Source organism: Zootoca vivipara, chromosome 14 (genome assembly GCF_963506605.1).
Source record: "Zootoca vivipara chromosome 14, rZooViv1.1, whole genome shotgun sequence".
Classification (NCBI taxonomy): Eukaryota; Metazoa; Chordata; class Lepidosauria; order Squamata; family Lacertidae; genus Zootoca; species Zootoca vivipara.
The window spans coordinates 23,628,519-23,652,997 of record NC_083289.1 but is presented as its reverse complement, the minus strand read 5'-3'; the positions used below and the strand labels follow the sequence as shown (position 1 = coordinate 23,652,997).

Sequence of the window (24,479 nt, the reverse complement as noted above, 5' to 3'; positions counted from 1 at the left end):
TGCAGTGCTGCAGTTCAGGAAAATACCCTAGACTGTAGGAGTGGACACAGCTGGTTCTTGAAATCGGATTGACTCCTTGTGCCATCCTGGGACACAGCATCCTTATAGATTCATTTAGATTCCATTCTTAAACATTTTAAGAATGTGCATTTTTCTGTGCACTTGTATGCGGTGGTGGGGAAATGCCAGAAACATTTAGAGTTCTGTGAACAATGTATGAAATATAGGGTACAAAACAATCCAGAAATTTCCTTTCCAATACAAGGAGGAGTTAAAAATGACAGCTTTCTTTTTTAAAACGTTCCGTGCTATTGTGCTTTTCAGGCATTTATTTTTATGCAAATAGAAGGAATGCAATTTTAAAACAGCTATAGATATTCAACTTCAATGTGTCATCACCAGAAAATAAATTAGTCATGAGTTTATTGTTCAGGGGACTTGAGAGGGCAAGGAAGAGCCTTGAGCAGATCATAATTAAATGATTTCTTATAGTTTACTTACAGAGCTGTTGTCTAAATCACTATTTGGCCTTGCAAAGAATTTGTTCTTTAAAAAAGGCATAATACAAATGTGTAAATAAAATAAATGTTTAAAAATATTTTAACTTCTTCTGACAATGTTTTCGTTGCAGTGCATAAGGAACTCTTTCCATAACATAAAGGATATTGGATTTTTGCAAGTCAAAGTATTAAAAGCTGCTGATCTGTTGGCTGCTGATTTTTCTGGTATGAAATATTGCTGATCTAGACTTTAGATTATTTCCCCCCAACATGTTATAAAGTTCCCAGTGTTGACCCCTTTTTTATCTTATGAAAAATAGAAAATACCAAAGAGAATACATATATGGTAATGGCATTTTTAAAGTGCATGCGTATTTCATATTTATTTATACAACACGATCACATCTTACATGTGTTTAACTTGTGTCATTTCAATGATACACGGCTGAAAACAGGCTGGCTGAAATCATGCAAGTTAAATCCAAGCAAGGTGGAGAGCTTACTGTAAAATCTCGTTTTTGCACTGGGTTCCTTTGGGGGTTACCTGGCATGCAGAAGTGCCAGCTTGGCCCCACGACTGTGGGTACCTGGGGCTGTGGGTGCCATGCAGGATGCATGGCTCTGGCACCAAAATTTGTGGGTGCCTGGCCCCTTCATGGGGAATTTTGTGGGTGCTCTGGCACCAAGGGCCCAAGGGAGTTGGCACCTATGCTAGCATGGAAATAGATTTTAAGCTCTCCACCTTGCTTGCTGGGCAAGGTTTGCTTGGTGCATTGGCTGTGGAACTACTAAAAATTCTCTCTTCCCCACACCTGCTAGCCATTGGGTTGCTCCAAGGTTTGGCTACATGAGAACTCTTGGAACCGAACCACCTTGTAAGATGTGATCATGCTGTATTTCAAACTTTTCTAAACCGTTTAACATTTTTCAAATCTGTAAGCATTGTAAACAGTGTACAATGTAAAAACAAGTGAAGAAATGCCATGGTGCACCTGCATCAACACAATTAGACACCTTCGCCTGCCTCAGCTGCAGCAAAACATGTCTTTCCCATATTGGCCTCTACAGCCACAGCAGACACTGGAACCTCCCAACAGCTTGATTTCACCCGCAATGGCACACTCCTCCATGGTCTCCCGAGATAAACAACAAATATGGGTTTCAGTCAATAGAGCAGTATAAAAACATAAAAATAAATAAAACTGATTTAGGGGGCCCACGCACAGTAAACCAGGGCCCAGTGTTATGGGCCAGGGAAAGCCTGGCTTTAGTATGTATAGTAAGATTCATATACACATTAACACAGAATGAAAGCTAGCAAACATATTGTTGTGCTGAATTTTGTCCTCCAGTTTCTCTGCAGAACAGATTTTCATTTTTATATAGTATGTTCAGGGCGCAGTAGAATGCAATCTACAGTTGTACCTTGGATCCTGAACGTCCTGGAACTTGGATGTTTTGGCTCCCAAATGCTGCAAACCTGGAATCGAGTGTTCCGGTTTTTGAACATTCTTTTGGAAGCTGAACATCCGACGGGGCTTCCTCAGCTTCTGATTGGCTGCAGGGACTTCCTGCAGCCAATCAGACACCACAATTTGGTTTTCTAAAACAGACTTCCGGAATGGATTCTGTTCTACTTCCAAGCTACGACTGTACTATACAAAGTAGAATCTCACCTGTTGCTCCACCCACATTTGCCTCTGGCTCCTCCACCCACCACTGGCATGCATCCCCTAAGGCTGAAAAAGATTCCCCACTCATGACCTACAGCCACAGTTAGACCTGGGTGTGAGTTCCCGAGACTTATTTTAGCTGATGCTACTGGTTTGCACACCACCTAAGCTGCCTTTCATCTAACATAGATCCCTGCTCGATTTAGAGAAACAAACGCACACAATTGAAACATGATAAACCCTGTTTTAAAATTATAAGGTTGCAAAACATTTTTCAGCAACGACAACGCCCCACATTTCAATAAGTACAGAAATAATTCACACAGCGACAGCACAACCTTGAGCAGACCGTTGTAAGGAAAATGCTGCCTCTTTAACATGCTGGGGCCGTAAATGAGCGAGTTTTGCAAGGAAAGGATACCATTTGCGCAGCACTGTTTGTCTCGTTTTGCAATAACTTATTTCCCTGCAGCAGAGTCATTTTCCAGTTGCCCTCACATAGCCCTCTGCTAGCTGAGTAGAACTTTTCTATAGTTGAAAGGTTTTCTAATATGCGATTCCTGCAACTCAAGCAAAAAAATGCATTTCTGAAAAGGCTATATTGGAAGCTCTGAAATGAGGGAAAGTGTCGTCAAGCAGTTTACCAAGATAAGTTTTTCTTCAGTGGTCAAATAATGCACTAACAAATTATATATCTGGCTTTCCTTCCCAGGAAAAAGTGACCCCTTTTGTGTGTTGGAGCTGGGGAATGGCAGACTTCAGAGTTATACTGTTTACAAAAACCTTAACCCAGAATGGAACCAGGCCTTCACATTGTAAGTGGATTTGCAACTGAAGCTTTATGTTAAGGTAGTTCTTTGCTAGCCTTCATTGAAAGATTCCATAGAGCAGGGTTTAAACTAGTTCACAGAACTTATCAAGACAATTTAAGATCAGCATTGATTCAAGAGTCATCGAAGCTTGCCTATTTCTGTATTGCAGAGGAGTTCTGCATAATTTTATTTTCTTGAATCTACAGCAGCACAATATATTATTAGAATTAATTATCTGAGGCCATGCAAAGAATGATTCTATTTAGCTAGATGCCACTGATGTCAAAATGTTTAAGTCGAAATGCATTTTTTCAAAATACATCTTGTGCCACCCTCCTTCATCTATTACCCACCTTTAACCAGCAGGGCTCAGGGTGTGCTACAGTAATTTAAAACACAGAATATCAAACAAATTAAAACAAATTACTATTACAGGAATAGAGTGGTTCCTGAAAAAGATACACCTCTTAAGTTTTAGAACTTATTTATGTGACATAACACACTGTGTTTGCATTGCAATGTTGTAAAGCACATAAGGTATTTTGGTTATTATTGTAATCTGTTGGCCTCTTGCCATAGACTTCTTTTTTGTCAACTTTTAAATTCTTACTGAGAAATGCATTCCGTTCGTTTAGATCTTGACTTTTGTCATTCCTTTGTTATCTGTGAATCTCACCAGCCCCGTTAAAGACATCCACGATGTTCTAGAAGTGACGGTGTTTGATGAAGATGGAGATAAGCCTCCAGATTTCCTGGGCAAAGTTGCGATCCCTTTACTGTCTGTGAGTTTTTCTCTTCGGCTCTGCGTTGTCGCTCCTGCCTTGATGGTTTCAGTGGGATATGGCTGCCTGGCCTGTTGCACGTAGGAGCTGCGCTGAAAAGAACAAAGTGCTTTGTGATATGTACGCTTCAGTCAGTATTTATGATGGTCCTTTATGTTGCAAGTAGGGTAGCCTTTCAGTCAAATGCTGTGATTAATTGAGAGAAAGAGAACGGAGATAACGTTGGCTCATCAGCTTGATTTCCCTTTGGAATATAGTATTATGCTATATCTCCCCCCCCTTTTGTACTCCAGGTGAGTAGTAGCAAATGAGTTGCTACACATTTTTCTCCAGGTGGTTTCAGAACTCTCTTAGGTGCCTGTTGTTGCCAATTTATGAGTGACAATGGACATAATATTTAAAGAGAAGTCAAGAGTGTTCTTCCCTTTCATTGCGGTGGAACATGTCCTCATGGTGCCTGGGGTGGGTGTGCAAAGCTATGCAGGGGCGGGGGCAGCAGGGTATGGAGGGCAATATGAGAGGACACAGCAGGGCAGGCAGGCATTTCCCAGTCAGTCTGTACTGGAGTGATTGGAAGGGTGTGTGTCTGTTGTGTCCTCCTGACGCCCTGCCAGCCCCATGCTGCTTTGCGAAGCTGGGATGTGCAATCAGACTCAGAAAGCAGTATGGGGCTGGCAGGGGCAGTGTGAGGAGGAAAATGCACCCTTGAAGAAACCTTGCCTGGGGCAATGACCCCTCCCTCACCCTGCCCATGCTATGCCTCTAAAGGCACCTTCTTCCCTTTCGTGGCATTTTGATTGACAGGTGTGCATTCGGTTCCACAAAGGCTGGGTCAGCAGTTAGCCTTGGCTGTCCTTGATGGTGCTTATAGCATGGGCGTAGGCAGGGGGGCAGGAGGGGGCAATTGCCCCCCTAGAAGCAAAAGGCTGAGGGGCACAAGCACGGCAGCCCCAGGCTCCCGCTCCTGGCGCGAAGCTCCAGAGGCGCGCGGGGAGCGTAAGCGGAGGAGCGCTAAGCAGGAGTGGGGAGCGTAAGCGGAGGAGGCAGCCACAGGCTCGCGTTCCCCTCACGCCTCTGGAGCTTCGCGCCGGGAGCGGGAGCCTGGGGCCGCCTCCTCGGAAGACCGGGGAGGCGCAGGCAATGTAGCCCCACCCACATTCCCACTGTGGCCCCTCCCGCCCCTTGCCACGCCCCTTGCCCCCCCTAATTTTTATCCTGGGTACGCCCCTGCACGCTATGCCTCTAAAGGCACCTTCTTCCCTTTCGTGGCATTTTGCATGACAGGTGTGCATTCAGTTCCACAAAGGCTGGGTCAGCAGTTAGCCTTGCCTGTCCTTGATGGTGCTTATAGTGGGATTGTATTTTGGGGTTTTTTTGGGGGGGGGGAATTTGGCATTACCAGAATGCTTTAACAGCAAATTAAAGTTACCAGACGTCCCCGTTCCCTGGGGACAGTCCCCAGATTTACAAATCAGTCCCCAAACAGAATCCATTGAAGTTGAAAAGTGTCCCCGGATTCATTGGAAAAAACCTGTTAACCTTACAGTAAATCCATCTTCCCAGGGAACTCTAGGAATTGTAGCTCTATTGGGGGAATAGGAGTCTCCTAACAATACTCTGCACTCTCATGAAACTACAGTTCCCAAGATTCTTTGGGTGGAAACCACGATTGTTTAAAGTGTTATGATACTGCTTTATAACGTTATATGTTTGAATGGGTCCATCTGGATGATACCCACGAGTCCCTTTGAAACCTGTGATCGTCTGTATAGGAGGTTAGAATCTATAAGTGGAAACATCCTGAACTGGCCAGACTAGTTCCTTTGAAAGATAATGGCCTTAGCTGGCCAGTTAAGTTTCTGGCCACTTGCATATCTGAAGAGGTTGTCCTGTTGCCATATAGAGACACACGGATGGACTTTCCCCCACCTTACCTGGCTGTATGCCACCTCGTCCTAGAATGGAGAACAATACACTAAGGGTGTGTGTGTGGAGGGGGGGGTCTGTGTGGGAGAGTTTTGGCTGATGCTCTGTGCTGGACCCAAAGCTGTGACTTAAGGCTTCACCCTAGTGGGAAAGCAAAATCTGCTGGGGTGTAAATGCTGGGGCCCCCTCCATCCTATGCTCGGATTGTATATATGTGTAAATAAAACCATATGTCCTATAGATACAGACTCTATTGACCTTCATTCCAGGAAAACTGAACCCCGGGTAAGCACAGGTACCCTTGGAGTCTCTTGCTGCTTGGAGATTGGGGTTCACTCAACAATACGTATAGTATTGTTGGTTGGATGCAAGCCTTAATTTTTTAGATTAGAATGGTAGTTTTATCACTTCTAAGTTTCATATTTCTCTTTTGACCTTGAACACAGCACTATCGCCCCCTTTTTTCACAATGTCCTTGACTTTGGGACTGTGTTAAGCCCCTTCTGTACAGGCTATAGCTGCTCAATGCTTGCTCAGACTTTTTTTTTTTTTGAATGGCCTGCATCATGTGACGGGCCGTTTGATGTTTACAGGGAAGGAACAACTCCTTAACATCTTTTATTCAATTTTTGATGACTCTGTTAATTTCTCCCTGAGTCCTCGTATCCCTGATGTTACTGGACAGGAGCGGTGTGAGCAGCTGGTCTCCTGGAGAGCAGGCGCCTGCCAAATGGTCTATGCGAGAGGCAGCCGGCTGTGTGAGATGACAGTGAGAAGATGTTAGATTCTGATTCCACCCCCACTCTTGATTTTATAGACATTTGTCAAGTGTCCCTCAGGATTTGCATAACAAGGCAGGCAAGAGGAGGCAGCGGGAGGGGAGGAGAAGTCGCTCTGTGTGTGTCTGCAATGTGAGAAAATTCCAAACTATTTCGTCTAGTTTCTTTGGCCACATTCACACCATACATTTAAAGGGCTGTGACACCCTTCTCACCATTGAACACCTCCTTCGTTCTTTTAGAATGGCAATGGCGCCCACCTGAGAGGTTGCGGTGAGTTCTGGGTGGGGAAAAAGGGCTACCTACACCACTCACAGAGCTACAATTCCTAGAGTAGCTGAACTATCTATCCCTCTTCATGGGGAACTTTGGGAATTGTAGCTCTGTGAGGGAATAGGAGCCTCCTAACAAGTCTCACTGTTTCTTTCCTGGCAACTAAATATATGTAACGTAGGTGAGCCTCCCTTGGGAAATCTGGCATATATTTGGCTGATATTTGATATCTTCTGGGAGTGGGACCATAGGCCATGGTGTTCGATGGAGCTTGGAAGTCTCAAGTGTATACTTTCCAAGTGCTGTGGGGGGAAAACAAGACATCCTATTTCTTCATGTGAGATCTCGGCGGCCATTTTGTCCGTCGCAATCTCACGCTCTCTCTCACACCTTGCTCTTGTCCCGAAAAAGGGGCCGCGATCTTGTGCAGTACCCAGTACTGCATGTTTTGGGGTGCCACACAATATCTCGCTCCCCAAAAGTGCTTTTGGGGGGGGGCAGAGCAAGCTGCGCAAGCCTGGGAGTGCGTCCCGGAAAACACATGTTCCAGTTTTGTATCAGAAACAGTTGGAAGGTATGTATAGTGATCTTCGGCATTTTAAATATTCCACATGCTTCACATTTCGTGTCTACAGCAATCTTGCAAGATGGAGGAGGTAGGGCGGTCAGAGACTGAGAGATGGTGGCTTTCCTAAATTCATAATTGAATTTATGGGTTCTTTGGTAGTAACTTTGCTTCATCAGTTGTTTGAAAAGCACCCCCCCCCCGGCCAGACAACCTATTGCTATTTGGAAGGAAAAGAACTATTTAAAATTGTAAATAACCAGGGCGAACGATTCCCTACTGGCTGATGGGATTCTGGAGTGTGCTTTGCTTGTTGGCTCTGTGTTCTGTTTTAGACTTGCTTCAGTCAAGAATAATACCCCTAATGTGAAGCTGGACCCTGATATTTTAAATCTCTGCTTTTGTTTTCTTAGCCAATTATGCTCTTTTAGGGCATGATCTCTCCAGTTTAAGAGAAATTCAAGCAGAGTAGTGTTTAGCCCTTGAACTGATGCCTGTAGCAGAATGAGGTGCAGAAGACCCAAAGCTGGCATTTAATCTGTATATTATATAGGAATTGGACTTTCCCTCTTCTCTCAGCCAGCATTCACCCCACTGTGGTGATGAGCAGCACTCAGAGGCTCATGCTGGAGTCTCTCTGGGAATCTCTTTGCCTCTGCTCATTCTCCTCTTGCATATTAAACAAAAGCACTGCCTCTCCAGCGTGGACCCTATAGCATTGCTCTGAAAACTGAAGCGCATTCGATGATATTCAGTTGAGATTCTTATCTTTTTCTCATTTTTTAAAAATATCTTTTAATTTGCAGATTAGAAACGGTCAACAAAGTTGCTACACACTAAAGAACAAAGACCTGGAACTTCCTTCAAAAGGTGTCATCTACTTGGAGCTGGATGTCCTATTTAATCCTGTAAGTCGAATGGCTTCAGAGCACCGCCCTTTTCCTAGGAAGCTGCCTTACAGAGCAGATGCTCCACCAATAAGCCTGGCTTGTTGTCTGGATAAAATGGTTTAGGGGAGTTTGGTGCCAGGAGATCTAGTAATGTTCACCGGCCTGGATGGGTTAAAAGAGTTGGTTGCTTAAGTACCAAACCAAGATGGAACATCTGAACATAAACACCAAAGTCATGCAATTATTTATATTCTTTCAAAGGTAAAAGCCAGTATCAGAACCTTTTTTCCACGTGAAAGGCGGTTTTTGGAAGACAACCGCAAGTTTTCAAAGAAGGTATGTTTGTCTCTAAGCTGGGATTGTCTTTGTCTTTTTTTTTTTGTAAACAAAATTTTGTACATAAGGAACAATAGTTTGTGGCCACAGAACATGGAAGGCTTTGTTTTAAACATAAGGAGAGTTCCAAATTGGAACTCTTTAGCTTGTTTCAGATATACAGTGGTACCTCTGGTTAAGAACTTAATTTGTTCCAGAGGTCCATTCTCAACCTGAAACTGTTCTTAAACTGAGGTACCACTTTAGCTAATGGGGCCTCCCGCCGCCGCACTATTTCTGTTCTCATCCTGGGGCAAAGTTCTTAACCCAAGGTACTACTTCCAGGTTAGCGCAGTCTGTAACCCGAAGTGTTTGTAACCCAAGGTACCACAGTACATAGACTGCTTTTTGGTCTAAGGGCTCCCAGACAGTTGCACAGCCTATTGATACAAAAGAGAGCTGCAATAAATGCACTAAAACTACCCAAACAATATAAAATAGCAAAATCATCAAATACCCACCAGTTGTACTGAATTTGCATTCAGGCTCTTACTACAGATGTGTCTCCCCAGCAATCCACCTCTCACTTGCAAATTGGGCTAACTCACTTACATGTACTGGCTGCTCCAGTCCAGGCATCCCCAAACTGCAGCCCTCCAGATGTTTTGGCCTACAACTCCCATGATCCCTAGCTAACAGGAGCAGTGGTCAGGGATGATGGGAATTGTAGTCCAAAACATCTGGAGGGCCGAAGTTTGGGGATGCTTGCTCCAGTCTCTGACCTAGGAGCAAATCCACAGCCCCATGGGGAGTTCCCTCAGCCTCATCACATGCCAAAGGAGAGACCCAAAAGGGTAACCTCCTCTCTTGAACAGCTCATCTGGTGTCAACTGACCATGAACAATCACTTCCAAATAAATACCACGTCCCCTGCCCCTGAAATCAGCTAAAGCTGTAGCAAAGTTCTTGCTCTTCACAAGTCTCGCTAGCTGGCCAAACCTCGCCTCTACAGCAGGCTGCTGTTCTACAGGTGCAGTGGAAAAGGGCTGGGGAGGCTAACATTGGTACCCACCTCTCGGCCAGTGATCGTCCTGTGGCTACCTGCCTCCCTTCAGTAATAGTTGTCTCCTATTATTTTGTCCTTTAGCTTTGGTGGAATAGTCAGGGAGGAGTAGAGAGATTGGTTGATGCATTCCAAGCACACAGGCTTAACTAGAGAGCCTGCATTTCCACATGCAGAAAGGTTAGATAGATATGTAAGAGCTTGCTTGCTTTATTTATATATTTTAATTCTTTTTTTAAATCATGCCCCTGTTCCTTTTTGTTTTGTTTTTAAAGTCCTCCTTGTTTTGAATCTTCTTTTCCTTCTCACCTCATGCTCACCAGATCTTGTCGAGAAACGTTGACCGTGTGAAAAGAATCACTATGGCAATATGGAACATGATACAGTTTCTCCAAAGCTGCTTTCTGTGGGAATCTCCTGTAAGGAGTGTGATAGCATTTGTGGTAAGTGGCTAAGCCTTCTCACAGAATTAAATGTGTTCTCATAAATGGCTTTTCTCAGTAGATGACTGTGAAATGCTCCTTGTTATGATGGGCTGTGTATGTGTCTGGAGGAATGGGTTATTTATATTTCAGAGAGCCATGTGGAGTTAAATAGCACCTGTATTCGGAGGTCTAAGTCTAATTTGGAGATAAAGAACCATAAGGAGTAAGAGCTTGGGCTTTGAATTTGTCCCCCACCCTCAGTTAACAGCGTTTGGAAAGCTGACTGAGAGAGCAAACAGGTCCCCTGGTCACATTCTTTCCCACTGTGGCAAAATCTCTGTTCGAATTATAGAAATTGGGTTGCATCCAATGACACTTTACTCAGAGTAAACCTATTGAAATTAAGGGGCCTAAATTAGATATACTCATTAATTTTAATTGGTCTACTGTGAGTCAAACTCAGTTGGATAGAAACCATTCTCCCTACATTGGGATATATACATATAAACTAGCATGTGCAAATTATTTGCAAATGTGCCCCCTTTCTTGGCAATGGAAGAGTAGTCACCATTAACTCTAGCGTAATGTTTACACTACATTTCCAGGCAAGCATATAAATCCTGCTGCAAAATCTAGTAATAGGTGCAGAATCAAAGGTCCTGATAACATATATTCAAAACCACAAGTTCCAAATGGATATTTGCAGCCGTAAGAACTAGAAATTGTGTGGGCAGTGTCTGGTAGATTGTCAATATTTGGGGATGGGTCTACCAACATCCATATACCAGCTGGCCTTTCCCAAGTTGTGCAGAACAACCAGGAACAGGTAAGTCTGCTCATTTATTTGTATTTAGGCCACAAAATTGCATTTTGATACAGAATCTGGTGTGTGGCCTTACATAATATACATACACAAACACACTGAAATTTCTGCACATAGTCATACGTCATAGATAAATATCTTGCCTACACCTAATGTGATAGCTTTGCCTATGACCCCATACCTGCAGCAGCCATTGACCAAGACAGTGAGAGCTAATCTTCTGCTTGCTCATAACAAGGTCATCATGTTGCCACATCTAATTAGCTACACTGTGCTGTGACAACAATACCACGTGATGTCTTTATGGAAGCGGTGATGGGACCCTTTTCAGCCTGAAGGTCACATTCCCTGGTGGGTAACCTTCTGAGGCAGAGTGTGTGTTTCATGTTTCAGTGATGGGTGGTGCCTAATACAAGCAACAGATTATATATATATGCCTTTGTATAGTATAAAGTACTAAGGCAGGAGTGGGGAGCCCTTCCCATTCCAAGGGAGACATTTCCTCATGGGGACCACATACCAGGGCTTGGTGGGAGAAGAGAGTATGACCAGACACACACATCTCTATCCATCCTTCATCCAGGCAAAATGACAGAAGGAAGTCTAAGAACTGGGTCAGAGAGGGTTTGTGAGCCTGGGGAGCATGGCCTGCGAAGTGTCCCAAGCAGAGGTGTAGTGGTCTGAGGTTGCGCAGGGCGAGCGGGGTCACTGTCAGGCTTCAGGGAATCTGATTCCCCTCCCTTACGGCTGGCAGCCAGCAATGGGAAAACAAGAAATTCTTACCATGTTATTTTATTCAAAATTCACAGAGAGAGATGGATGATGCCGACTCTCAGATAATGGCATTGCTCCAAGTAAAGTCCCACCCCTCTGCCTCTCCTATTCTACTTCATCCCTGCACCGGCTGACCTGTGCTTTCTGCCTCTGAGCTTTCTGTTCTACTATTCTCAATGCATGTCGGGTCCTAAGAGGGGGGTGGGGTTCAGGAATGTTTTCCAAAGACACTGAATCTGTTGGCTGTCACTCCCCTGGTGCTTCTTCTTCCTGCTACTCTCCTGCTGCAGCTCTTCCTCTCTGCAGCCTCTGAACTATGACCTTCTGCAAACCACTATTCTAAATCTATACTGTCCTCCTGTTCTTGGGAAGGTTCAGGAAGGGGTGGGCGGTCCTCACCATTCCTCCTCAGTCCAGGCCCTGACGGTCACAGGCCCATTACTATTTCTGCAGCAAGCCCCCTTTTGTCCTGGAGCCCCCCAGTCAGCCTGAAAGGAGCACTTTTTAGCCATGGAGAAGACTTCTTGCCCTCTGTGCTGACTGGGGTTCCTCACCCCTGCAGTACAACAAACATTATTTCTGAACTGAAAATCATAACAGGAGAACATTCAGCACTGTCCTATTTATTATTATTATTATTATTATTATTATTATTATTATTATTATTATTTAACTGTGTATGGTTGACCATTGATAAAATTATCTTGGTTTATTAATGAAATAAATTCTCAGTCTTGATTTGGAGTCACTTGCTCATTTTGCAGAAGTTTGCGTTCTGGTTCTAAATTGTGACCTGCCCTTAGTGGGTGGATATGATTCTGGGCTGATTTGTCAGGATATGTTGATAGACCTTTTCCGTTCCACCTCTGAGTTTCTGCAAAGCCTCGTTTTCTTTAAATTAACGGTTTGGTTACACCCTAGCAGCTCTTGGGTGTGCCACTTGCCAGAACTATGCAGGAAATAATTCTGCCCTGATTCTCATCATCTTTGGTGGTTCTCTCACTCTTTAGCCTATATTGGTTGAAAATAAAAATAGGAAAGAGTCTCATCAGCAAGTCCCAGCAGCCAAAATCCCGCTGTTGTTTTTCCCCCAATTGTGACTTCAAATCTATATCCTTCCTTCTCATCCACACACACACACACACACGCACGCACAAACAAGCACACAAATTTATATATTTAATTTATATGATTTCATTTAGGAGTCTCACCCCACAAAATATCTTGAAGCAATCTCGCAGTTAAAAGCCTCAATGACAAAACAATTAAAAACAATTCCATATATGTTTTCGTGTATGTTTTAATAGATCATATACAGTGGAACCTCGGTTTATGAACACCTCAGTTTACGAATTTTCGGTTTACGAACGCCGCAGACCCATCTGGAACGGATTAATTCACTTTCCATTACTTTCAATGGGAAAATTCGCTTCCGTTTATGAATGCTTCAGTTTATGAACAGACTTCCGGAATCAATTACACCCATGCTTCGGGTTAAGTACGCTTCAGGTTGAGTACTCCGCGGACCCGCCTGGAACCGATTAATCCACTTTCCATTTCTTTCAATGGGAAAGTTCACTTCAGTTTATGAACACTTCAGTTTATGAACAGACTTCCAGAACCAATTGTGTTCATAAACCGAGGTACCACTGTATTAACGTTTAGTAGTTTTTATAAGGATGCTTTCTGTCTTCTGATGGAAACAGCTGGCTAGTATCCTGGTGGGCAGGTACATGCCTAGGATCTAGGATGGCTGAACCTGTACATTTCCAGTTTCTCTCGATTTCTCATTTTTCCAATCATGAGCTCATTTTCAATTCACTTTCAATTTGTATGCCAGCTTTATGTATTACTATACCCAAGGCAGTTGAAGAAGCTGAAGAAACAACTAAATAGACAGCAAAGATCACACACGTAATAACAATCTGACCCAATACAAAAAGTTCAATCTGTTGCATTCCTGTATACGTTTGCAAACTTTTCTTTTAAAAACCCCTCAAAGTGCATGAAAATTTATACACATTTTTGTGTGCGCTTCTCCTAATGAATGCAAAAGTGAAAAATATTCCAAGATTCCTCCGTTTAATAGTGTTTTGGAAGTTGCTTTGCATTGCCTTTTAAATCTCTGCTGAAAAGCTCCCTCTGCAGATTTTTGGTCCTGAAAGTTCCGCCTGCCACACGGAGCTAATTGCTACCACTGGGTAATACATATTTTAAAAACATTTTAAAGGTAAATTTTAAGCGTTGAATTGCTGTTGTGAGGAATTATGCATCGTTGCACATTCTGCTTATAATTTTTTTCTCTGGAATAATTACCCCTTCTATTGACAGTTTGCCAAGTATTAATGGTAATTATGCCATTTAATGAAATTACAGTTTTCTTAATGCAATTACTGTAATATGGGGGAAATTAAAAGGACGTTGTATTCGACTGTCTCTCCTCCACCCTTACTCCAGCCCTTCAAAAGTCTGTACAGGCAAGTTTGTATGCAAGCTGGGGCTTTTTCTTATGAAATATGCCTTTCTTGAATGAGGGCTTAAGCGGCCTCACCAGCCTTGATGATACAGGAGGGTAAATAAAGGTAAAGGTAAAGGGGCCCCTGACCATCAGGTCCAGTCGTGACCGACTCTGGGGTTGCGGTGCTCATCTCGCTCTATAGGCCGAGGGAGCCGGCATTTGTCCGCAGACAGCTTCCGGGTCATGTGGCCAGCATGACAAATCTGCTTCTGGTGAACCAGAGCAGCGCACGGAAACACCGTTTACCTTCCCGCCGGAGCGGTCCCTATTTATCTACTTGCACTTTGATGTGCTTTCGAACTGCTAGGTGGGCAGGAGCTGGGACCGAACAATGGGAGCTCACCCCGTTGCAGGGATTCGAACCGCCGACCTTCTGATCAGCAAGCCCTAGACTCTGTGGTTTAACCCACAGCGCCACCTGGGTCTAAATAGAGAGAACCTGGTTCTAAATAGAGAGAACCAATGTGAGTTTTCTACAGTGCTAGCTCTACCATTAGGCAGAGTAAGGCAGCCACCTCAGACAGCAGATATTGAGGGTGGGGCCCTCAGATGGAGGACATATTCCCATTCCCAGTTTTGAACTAAGTCAACATTTTCTTTTACCAGTCCAGCTGAATTCAAAACGTGAAATCGGAGGGCACCACCTGGTAGCAGACTTCTTGGACTGACTTTGATTTCCCACTCTCACAAAACAAAATAAAAACCATGTTCATCAGCTGAAATAGACTTGGTCACCTCACCTTGAAAAAAACACCCTGTGGAATTGGAAAAGTTTAGAAAAGGGCAGTGTTCAAGGGGATGGAGTAACTGCTATGTGGAAAGGTATGGCATTTGGGACTTTTTAGTTTAGGGAAAAGGCCATCACTCTTGACCATGAGAGACATATAAAACCTCTCAGTTCAGAGGCAACATGCCACTGACTACCAGCTGCAGTGGGGTCACCTATGGCATTTATGTCCCACATTTTTCTCCAAGGGGCTCAAGATATGGCACACATGGTTCTTTCCCTCATTTAACCCCCACAATAACCCTGTGAGCTCGATTGAGAGGCAGTGACTGGCCCGAGGTCGCCCAGTGAGCTTCATGGCAGAGTGAGGATTTGAACCCTGGTCTCTCAGGTCCTAGTCCAGCACTCTAACTGTCAAGGAGCCGTCAGTGAGCCAGGTTAACCACAGGGCAGGCACACAGAATCCAATTAGCTCTTTATTAACAGAAAATAACAATGGAGCAGAGTCCCCCAGCCTGTATTAATCCAGCTGAGATGTCACTGAAACTGACCACTAGCTGCACCCTCTCCTTCTGGCCTTTCAGTCTGGATCCTTCGCAAGCAGATGAAACCTGCATTGATGGGGTGAGCTCCTCCTCCGGGCCTGCCTGATCTGTTGCTCAGCAAATGTGCAAGACTCTCCTCGAACAGGGTGTCAGAGGGTGAGGAGAGTCAGCAGGATTGGGGTGGTCTGTGCTCACGCTGTGACTCTAGGCCTCTAACTGTGTCCTGGAAGGGCCTCCTTCTCATGCCCCCCCTTGATCACTCAACCCACCTCCCAGCTTGTCTCTTCTGCGGATTTCTCTTCAGCCTCCCACCACCAGAATCTGGCATCTAAGTCACTGTCTTCGGAGCCCACCCAACTCCCGCCAATCTTCCTCATTTAGCCAGTCCCTGACACTAACCAGTACCCCACCAGTACCCCACCATACAACCACTATCACCTTGTGGGCTTCCCATAGGCTTCCCATAGGTATTTAGTTGGCCATTGTGGGAAACCACAACATTGTGGGATTCTGGACCCTTAGTCTAACTTAGCAGGGCTATTCATAGGTTTCATATGAAAGAGCTTTACAGTGGTGCCTCTCAATACGAATTTAATTCGTTCCGCGAGTCATTTCATTTTGCGAAAAATTCGTCTTGCGAATCGCGGTTTCCCATAGGAATGCACTGGAATTTCTTTTTTTGCCCATAGGAATGCATTAATTAAATTTCAATGCATTCCTATGGGAAACCGCGATTTGCAAGACGAATTTGTCATAAAACGAATTCGTCTTGTGAGTCACCATCAGATCGCAAGACGCATTCGTCTTGCGAGGTACCACTGTATATGTCTGTCGTGGCCAATAGCCATGACATAGTGTACATCTCTTCCTAGTCGATAAATTATACCCCCTCTCCCCATTACAAACATATAGGCTAGTGGTCCCCCCCCCATTATTTTGCATGCTGTCAAGAGTGTCTCAGCCCCTTTGGGTAAAACCTAGGAGGGCAGACTCTGGTGGAAGGTGAGGAGGAATGGGAGAGGGAGGCTCCAACACAGGAGCAGATTGGGAAGATGGTGGTCCCCTTCCCCTCTGGCGGGGGCTGAAGTGCTGGCTCCTCCCTCCCCTCTGGTGGGAAAAGAGCCTCACCAAAGTCTGGGGAGGTAGATGATCTCCAGGTGCTGGCTGGACAGGATTTGGACGGGAAAGCAGGTCTAATTCTGTCTTCCATGACAAAGTAATGCCTCCAATGAACATATTTATATCTGCTGTGCATGCAGAATTTGCCTATTCATGGTCTACACTGACTAGCAGTGGCTTTCCAAGGTTTCATGCAGAGAACATGGAGATGCCAGAGATTGAACCTTCTGCATGCAAAGCAGATGATCTACCACTGAGATACAGCCTTTCCGAAGCTAACCTTTGTTCCCCTTTGAATACTCTTTGTGGCTTACTAGTCATGCCTTTCGTTTTGTTTTGCTGATTTGGTCCACCCTCCTGGCTCTTAATAACTTGTGCAAGCATTTTATGGCAGGAAGGAAGAACTAAAAAACCCAAACCCAGCAGAAAGGAAACAAGGAGACAATTCAAACTGCTTGCATTGCCCTGAACTGTCAGAGAACTGAGCTCAGTACTTACGTTGCCAGCTAGCTTGTGTGTGTGTGTGTGTGTGTGTGTGTGTGTGTGTGTATGTCTGTGTTGGTTGGTTTCCGAAGCTTCAGAGCTTTATCACTTTTGTTTCTAAGCTGTCATTTTTATTAGTCTCCCTGGCTGTTCTCTCTTTTTGGACTCAGTTAGTCTTCTCCATTGTGCGCCTGGGCTTGGCAAGCAGTGGGTCCTTTTTACTGCCATATGAGGTGGGCGTGTTGGCGGCAGTAACCTGTAATTATACCCACCACAGGTGACAGTTACAAGAGAATGGCGGCAATAATTTTAGCTGCCTGATCTGATGTTTTCTGGAGAGAGAAACCCCCATTGTGGTCCCTTCTCCTACCTCTGTGGATCAGTGCTGTCTGTGAGCTGTTTTTCACTCGCCTTGAATTGTTTCCCCCCCCCACTCACGATAGTTGCCAGACTTTATTTTTATGTACTGCATCTCTTTATTTTAATACCCATAAAATGCCTATTGATGTTTGTGATGTTAGAGCTTCTATATTACAAGAATGGATGGGGAATACAATATGCCCATGACTACTAGCCATGATGGCTATGTTTTACCTCCACCGCTGGCGGTTGAAGGCTACTGAGTATCACTTTCTGAGAATAACAGGTGTGGAGAGGACTCGGGTCTTACTTGCAGGCATCCCAGAGGCATCTGGTTGGCCACTCTGAGAACAGGATGTTGCCCTAATTGGGCCTTTGGCCTGTCCCAGCTTTGCTCTTCCTGTGTTCTTATGGACTATTGCTTCTCCCATGGGAGAGGCTGATTTAGGACATGGGAAACAGCTATGTGCCAAGTCAGACCATCTATCCCAGGATTGCCTCTGAATCCCACTTTCCAGGAATCATGAGTGGAGAGAGAGCTGTTGCACCTGGGTCCTGCTTGCAGGCTCCCCACAGGCATCTGCTTGGCGCCACTGTGAGAACAAGGATGCTGGACTAGATGGGTCACCGGCCTGATTCAGGAGGCTGTGGATATGTTCTTATGATCTGCCAGAGCTTTTCTTACATTCTCCCTGTGCTTTGCATAAGGAGATGCATTTTGGCTCCCTCCCTGCCATTGGGTCCAGGCCACCAGACGTTAGGGCTGACAACACATTTTCCTCCAACACAACATTATGTGGTGGTACATTTTCCTGGAGAAGAGAAGGTTAAGGGGTGATATGATAGCCATGTTCAAATATGTAAAAGGATGTCATATAGAAGAGGGTGAAAGTTTGTTTTCTGCTTCTCCAGAGAAGCGGACACGGAGCAATGGATTCAAGCTACAAGAAAGAAGATTCCACCTAAACATTAGGAAGAACTTCCTGACAGTAAGAGCTGTTCGGCAGTGGAATTTGCTGCCAAGGAGTGTGGTGGAGTCTCCTTCTTTGGAGGTCTTTAAGCAGAGGCTTGACAGCCATCTGTCAGGAATGCTTTGATGGTGTTTCCTGCTTGGCAGGGGGTTGGACTGGATGGCCCTTGTGGTCTCTTCCAACTCTATGATTCTATGATTTTCCATCCTGGGAAATCACTCCACTTGTTTCTCAATAATGAGATACAGTGGTACCTTGGTTTATGAACACAATTGGTTCCGGAAGTCTGTTCATGAACTGAATCGTTCATAAACTGAAGCCAACTTTCCCATTGAAAGTAATGGAAAGTGGATTAATCTGTTCCAGACGCTCCGCGGAGCACTTAAACTGAAGTGTTCATAAACTGAAGCGAACTTTCCCATTGAAAGTAATGGAAAGTGGATTAATCTGTTCCAGATGGGTCCGCGGGGTACTCAATCTGAAGCGTACTTAACCTGAAGCATGGGTGTAATTGGTTCCAGAAGTCTGTTCATAAACTGAAGCGTTCATAAACTGAAGCGAACTTTCCCATTGAAAGTAATGGAAAGTGAATTAATCCGTTCCAGATGGGTCTGCGGCATTTGTAAACCGAAAATTCATAAGCCGAGGTGTTCGTAAACTGAGGTTCCACTGTAATCACTTGGGTGAAATGTTGGGCTCACCCATTTTCATCACATTTGGGTCTGCAGTGTGGGAGTGATTGTGGGGAAATATTTGTGGGTACATGAAAGTCCCAGCATTTTCAGGTGAGGGTTCTTAATATTTGACGAGGTAGTCAGGGTCTCTTTCTTTCTTTCTTTCTTTCTTTCTTTCTTTCTTTCTTTCTTTCTTTCTTTCTTTCTTTCTTTCTTTCCCTCTCTCTTTATTAAAAACTTAAAGCTAAGGCAGAACTTCCCAGTGGTGGTGTGACTCCATTAGGCAGGCAAACTGTTGAGAACTTTGAAAATAAGGGTCAGAATGCCCTATGGGAGAGGAAAAAGAGAGAGAAGGCTCTAGAACAGGTGTGCACAATCATTGTCTCTCCAGGTATTGTTGAACTACAACTCCCACCAGCCCTTACAAGCCTAGCCATTGAGAATGGCTCCCATCATAGGAGGAAGAATGTTTCTGATACTGATATTCCAATATTTTGTTACCAGTACCAAATATTTTGTTGGCTTCTCTGTATAAACTATCAACTAGTCCCTCATTATGCTGTGTACAGTTCTGGTTGACCCATCTCAAAAGTATACAACAGACTTGGAAAGGGTTCAGAAAAGGGCAACCAAAATGATAAAGGGGGTGGAGGGGCCGCCCTATTAGGAAAGGTTCCAGCATTTGGGACCTTCTAGTTTAGAGAGAAGCTGAGTTAGAGGTGACTAGATAGAAGTTTATAAAAGTATGCATGGCATCGAGAAAATGGATAGAAAAAGGTTTTGCTCCCTCGTAACACTTGTTCTCATGGACATCCAATGATGCTGAATGTTGGAAGATTTGGGACAAATAAAGCATAATACTTCTTCATGCAGTGCGTACTTAAACCATGGGATTCATTCCCACAGGAGGCAGTGATGGTCCCCATCTTGGATGGCTTTAAAAGAGAATTAGGCAGATTCATGGAGGAGAACCCTATCAGTGGCTACTAGCTGCAACAGAGGCATTATGCCTTTGAATGCCAGTGGCTAGGAATCACAGGTGAGCAGAGCACTGCTGCTTGCAGGAGGTGAGAGTGCTGTTGTGCTTGGATCCCGCTTAAGGGTTTCCTACAGAGCACGGTGAGAACAGAATGCTGGACCAGATGGGCCACTGGTCTGATCCAGGAGGCTGTTGTTTTGTTCTTGTAAGTGGTATGTGTTCATGCACATGGAGACTTACAGAGAGTAAGAGGGAGACTTGGAGGAGTGTAGCCCACTATGGATACCCTACAAGTAAGGGTTAGCCCACCACCTGCTCACACAGGCCGGATTCTGTTTCTTTGTCAACATAGTGTCCTCCAGAGGAGGCCGGGCACAGAGCTGAGCGAGGCACGGCTTCAGTGGCCGACTCCTCCAGAGCTCTCATCCTCCTCCAGACAACGTGATGTCATGTGTGTGCGCTGCATACCGGCCCCCCTCAATCTTAGGGGCAAGTAGACACCTCTGACTGAGCTGATGGGAGTCTGCAGCTCCAAACAAGTGAGGGACACCAACTTGGCAAGGCCAAGAATGCTGAGAATTCTGGCTTCTGCAAGAAAGAAATGTCCATAATATTTTCTCTACACTTTAACAGGACCATGGCCTACTTTTCTTAACTCCACAGGACTGATGGAAAAGTTCCATGTAGCTCAGTTAACCACATATTGCTATGTTGGTGACAGGGGAAAAAATGTATTCCCCCCCCCCCAGTGCATGTCGCTTGGAAACCTTTTGGTGACAAGTGACTGATAAATTTAATTCATTAAAAATATTGTTTTAAATTTTTATTTAATGAAGTTAAATGAACATATTCCATACACCCCGCACCATTTGCTGCCCCAATTTGGGGCTAGTTGTGAGCGGATTGTTGAGGAAATTCACATGAAAGGCTCCGAACGCTTGAAATGAATCGTGAGTCAATGCTAAGAAGTGTTCATTTATTACAACTAGTCAAAATGCTTCATTCTATGTCTATGTCTGGTGGGAAATCCTGGCTTTTACACACACACATACACACACACACTTCCAGTTGACTTCGCTGTTAAATAACTTTGTGAAATAGTCTGGAAGGACCAGCCAGAATCTTTATACAGTTTTCAAGGAGGGGAGAGGTGGGAAATTCCTGTAGGTGGCGATATACAATCACAAATGGGGGGAAAGTCCAAAATATTATATCCCTTACACCCTTTGTTGTTATTGCTTCTGGTTCATTCTGGCAGAATTGCTCTCTCGTCTCTCCCCCACCCACAAGTTATTTTCTAGCCCCGTTTGCTTATCTGTTGCTTCAGCCTTGATCTGCAGTACAACTTGTACAAAATCTTGATAACTGGATGCACGTTTCGTCTTCAGCTGTGAGGCTATTTGAGCTGCGTTAACACACAACTACTGAAATTCTGATAGACGGGGGGCTGCGTGGGTTTGCCAACCGATCAGCAAAGCATCAAAGCAAACAAAAAGCAAGCAGGCTTGACAGGGTTTCTGTCAGGGACCAGGATCATCGGGTATAGGAGGAGAGTGTAGTGAATAAATAACGCATATCACCTGAAGGAGAAGGGTACACAGAAACCCTACTATCAGATGAGCCCGGGGAGCCAGGATGTGGCCCTAACTTCCTTGGAGGACTCAACTGCAAAAGACCCAGAAAGATAAGATGCAACTCTGCTCTTTCGCAATAGGTGAGAAAGTTAGAATCATAGAATCATAGAGTTGGAAGAGACCACAAGGGCCATCCAGTCCAACCCCCTGCCAAGCAGGAAACACCATCAAAGCATTCTTGACATATGCCTGTCAAGCCTCTGCTTAAAGACCTCCAAAGAAGTAGACTCCGCCACACTCCTTGGTAGCAAATTCCACTGCCAAACAGCTCTTACTGTCAGGAAGTTCTTCCTAATGTTTAGGTGGAATCTTCTTTCTTGTAGTTTGAATCCATTGCTCCATGTCCGCTTCTCTGGAGCAGCAGAAAACAACATTTCTCCCTCCTCTATATGACATCCTTTTATATATTTGAACATGGCTATCGTATCACCCCTTAACCTTCTCTTCTCCAGGCTAAACATACCCAGCTCCCTAAGCCGTTCCTCATAAGGCATCGTTTCCAGGCCCTTTTAAGTCAAGTAGTGTAGTGGTAAATTCAGAAATTGTCACAGCTGAGTACTCTTATAGCCATACCATTATACAACATTTTAAGATTATACAATAACCTTATAATTACACAATAATCATACTTATGGGTGCATTGCAACAACCATTGCAGCTCTCCACAGGTTGACTTTCAGCTAGATCTACTATTTACTATTGGAGTAAATATCTTCTTTTGAAGTGACATCAGTTGCTTTTGCTTTGAAGTTCCATTGTACTTAACGTAACTTGCCACACTATTCTCTGGAAACAAAAGGACCTTGGTTTTGCCTGTGTCCCTAAATGCTTAGCTTTGGAGCATACATGATAACTTCTTTCCTGGTCGCCTTCTCCAGGTTGACCCAAGGAGCCAGTCCTCACTGGCTGACTCACCTCTTTTCACTGTGTTTGGTTCCAACCAGCACAAAAGGTGAGAAGGCTCCTTCTCAGTGGCTAAAAGGCTCCACCTTTCATGCTGATTGGCCAACCCTAGGATTCTGGAGACAGGAACCCTGTTGCAGAAATTGTAACAAATCTTTAACCCTTGGCCACTGCACCTCTGGTTAAGCAGGACCTGAACTGGAAGGATTGTGCATTGTTCTTCAGACTGATATTATGCAGAGAGTTCAGCCTGTAAGTGGAATTGTGGGGTGGGGAATTTTGGTTCCGCTCACATTTATATTGTGACTCTACCTAATTTGCACTTCCTGAAACAATACGTGAACTGCCATGCAGCCATCCTTTAAAATTCTCACTTCCCTGAATTTTGCAATGCAATTCTCCAACCAAGCAGTATGCTCCAAAATGTATCTAATATGGATAAATGTACACAGGAATGCTTATAATAATAATAATAATGAAAAAATGTGTACATTGGGCAAAATTGCATGCCTGTGTGTGTGTGTGTGTGTGTGTGTGTGTGTGTGAATGAAATAATTATCTGCACTAAAATGCTGACAAACTTTTGAGTACCTGCCAAGACAGCTTACAACTGAATGGAGAAAACAAAACCCAATATAAAATATGATTAGAATAGTAAAATTAAGTAGCAAATGATAAAATAGCAATGTGCAACATAAAAGAGAAAAAAGCCCATCAAACTCATAGAAACAGCAGTAAAATCCTCAATATTAATAAATAAAATTATAGGCAAAACCAACAACAACCTTAATGGAGCCTAAAATTTAACACAAAGTTGGTGCCAGACAAGTATTATTGAGGAGAGGATTCCGTAGCTGGGGTAGCTTTGTACATTTAGACCCAACCCTCTAAAATGCCATGGTGGACAAGATGGTACTCTCCAGGTGCTGTTGAACTCCAGCACTCATCAGCTCCAGCCGTCATGGCCAATGGCCTGGGAGTTGTCATCTAGCAACATATGGAGGGTCACAGGTTCTCCATCCCTGGATTAAACTATATGGCAACAATTTTGCCCAGGCAGGCCTGGAAGTGGTGAGTTGGATGCTCTGAGTTCCTTGGAAGATGTGTCAAATGGTATAAACACAATTAATTAAAGGAGGTGTAGGCAATCTGTAGCCCTCCAGATATGGTTGGAGTCAAACTTCCATCAGACCCACCCAGTATGGTCAATGGTCCGAGATGGTAGGGGCTGTAGTCCAACCACAACTGTTGGGTTGCACATCATCGCCGATAGGATTCATGCTACTTCTAGTGAACGAATAGTGAAATTCCTTGGTTTTAGTTCATTATTTGTGGACCAGTAGCCAGTGGTCTTTCTCAGTATGAGGTAGCATCCTATGTTCTGATGCCAATCAATGATGTCTTCTTCCCAGTGTTATCCCTTTAATGTGCACAGATCCACCTGTACAATGCATAACTGTTGCCAAGTGTCCTTAAGTCTTCGAAATAGAGCAGTGGTGTGTGTGTGTGTGTGTGTGTGTGTGTGTGTGTGTGTGTGTGTGTGTACAAAAACGGGCCAGTTTCTTTTTAATCATTCATATGTAGATCCCTCCAAAACTGTGAGACTCCTTCTACTACGATAAGCATTTCATTAAATGGAGCAAGCATTAAGATAGATGCTGCTTGGTGCTAATTGTCATTATATCTGAAGGATCAAAACAGTGCCAAAGTGTTTCATTATCACATTGGTCACCTGCATAATTTAAAAAAGGGGAGAGATGCCGTTGAGGGGGGAAAATGTGACAAGCAACGCAAAGGATTGTGGAAGTGTATACAATCGGAATACTAAGCAGTGTTTCAGTCTTGGTTAACTTGGGTTCAGACTAGACAATAAGCAAGGATGAATGTGAGCTGCCTCTCTCCAGGGCTTCTTTTAAATGAAAAGGAGCATCAGATACTGCAGTGGGGAGTGGAATAGCAGCAGGAA

At 44.2% G+C, this 24,479-nt stretch overlaps 1 protein-coding gene across 6 annotated transcripts in view; it reads left to right on the top strand.

Annotated features, from left to right (window-relative positions):
* Positions 1-24,479, top strand: part of MCTP2 (multiple C2 and transmembrane domain containing 2) — a 130,145-nt gene that overhangs the window by 64,855 nt on the left and 40,811 nt on the right. For all 6 annotated transcript variants that reach the window (XM_035130470.2, XM_060282414.1, XM_060282416.1 and 3 more), the window contains 6 exons: positions 632-725; positions 2,886-2,988; positions 3,665-3,767; positions 8,117-8,218; positions 8,462-8,536; positions 9,902-10,021. In XM_035130470.2, coding sequence (XP_034986361.1) covers positions 632-725; positions 2,886-2,988; positions 3,665-3,767; positions 8,117-8,218; positions 8,462-8,536; positions 9,902-10,021 — 597 coding nt within the window. The remainder of the gene's footprint in view (positions 1-631; positions 726-2,885; positions 2,989-3,664; positions 3,768-8,116; positions 8,219-8,461; positions 8,537-9,901; positions 10,022-24,479) is intronic.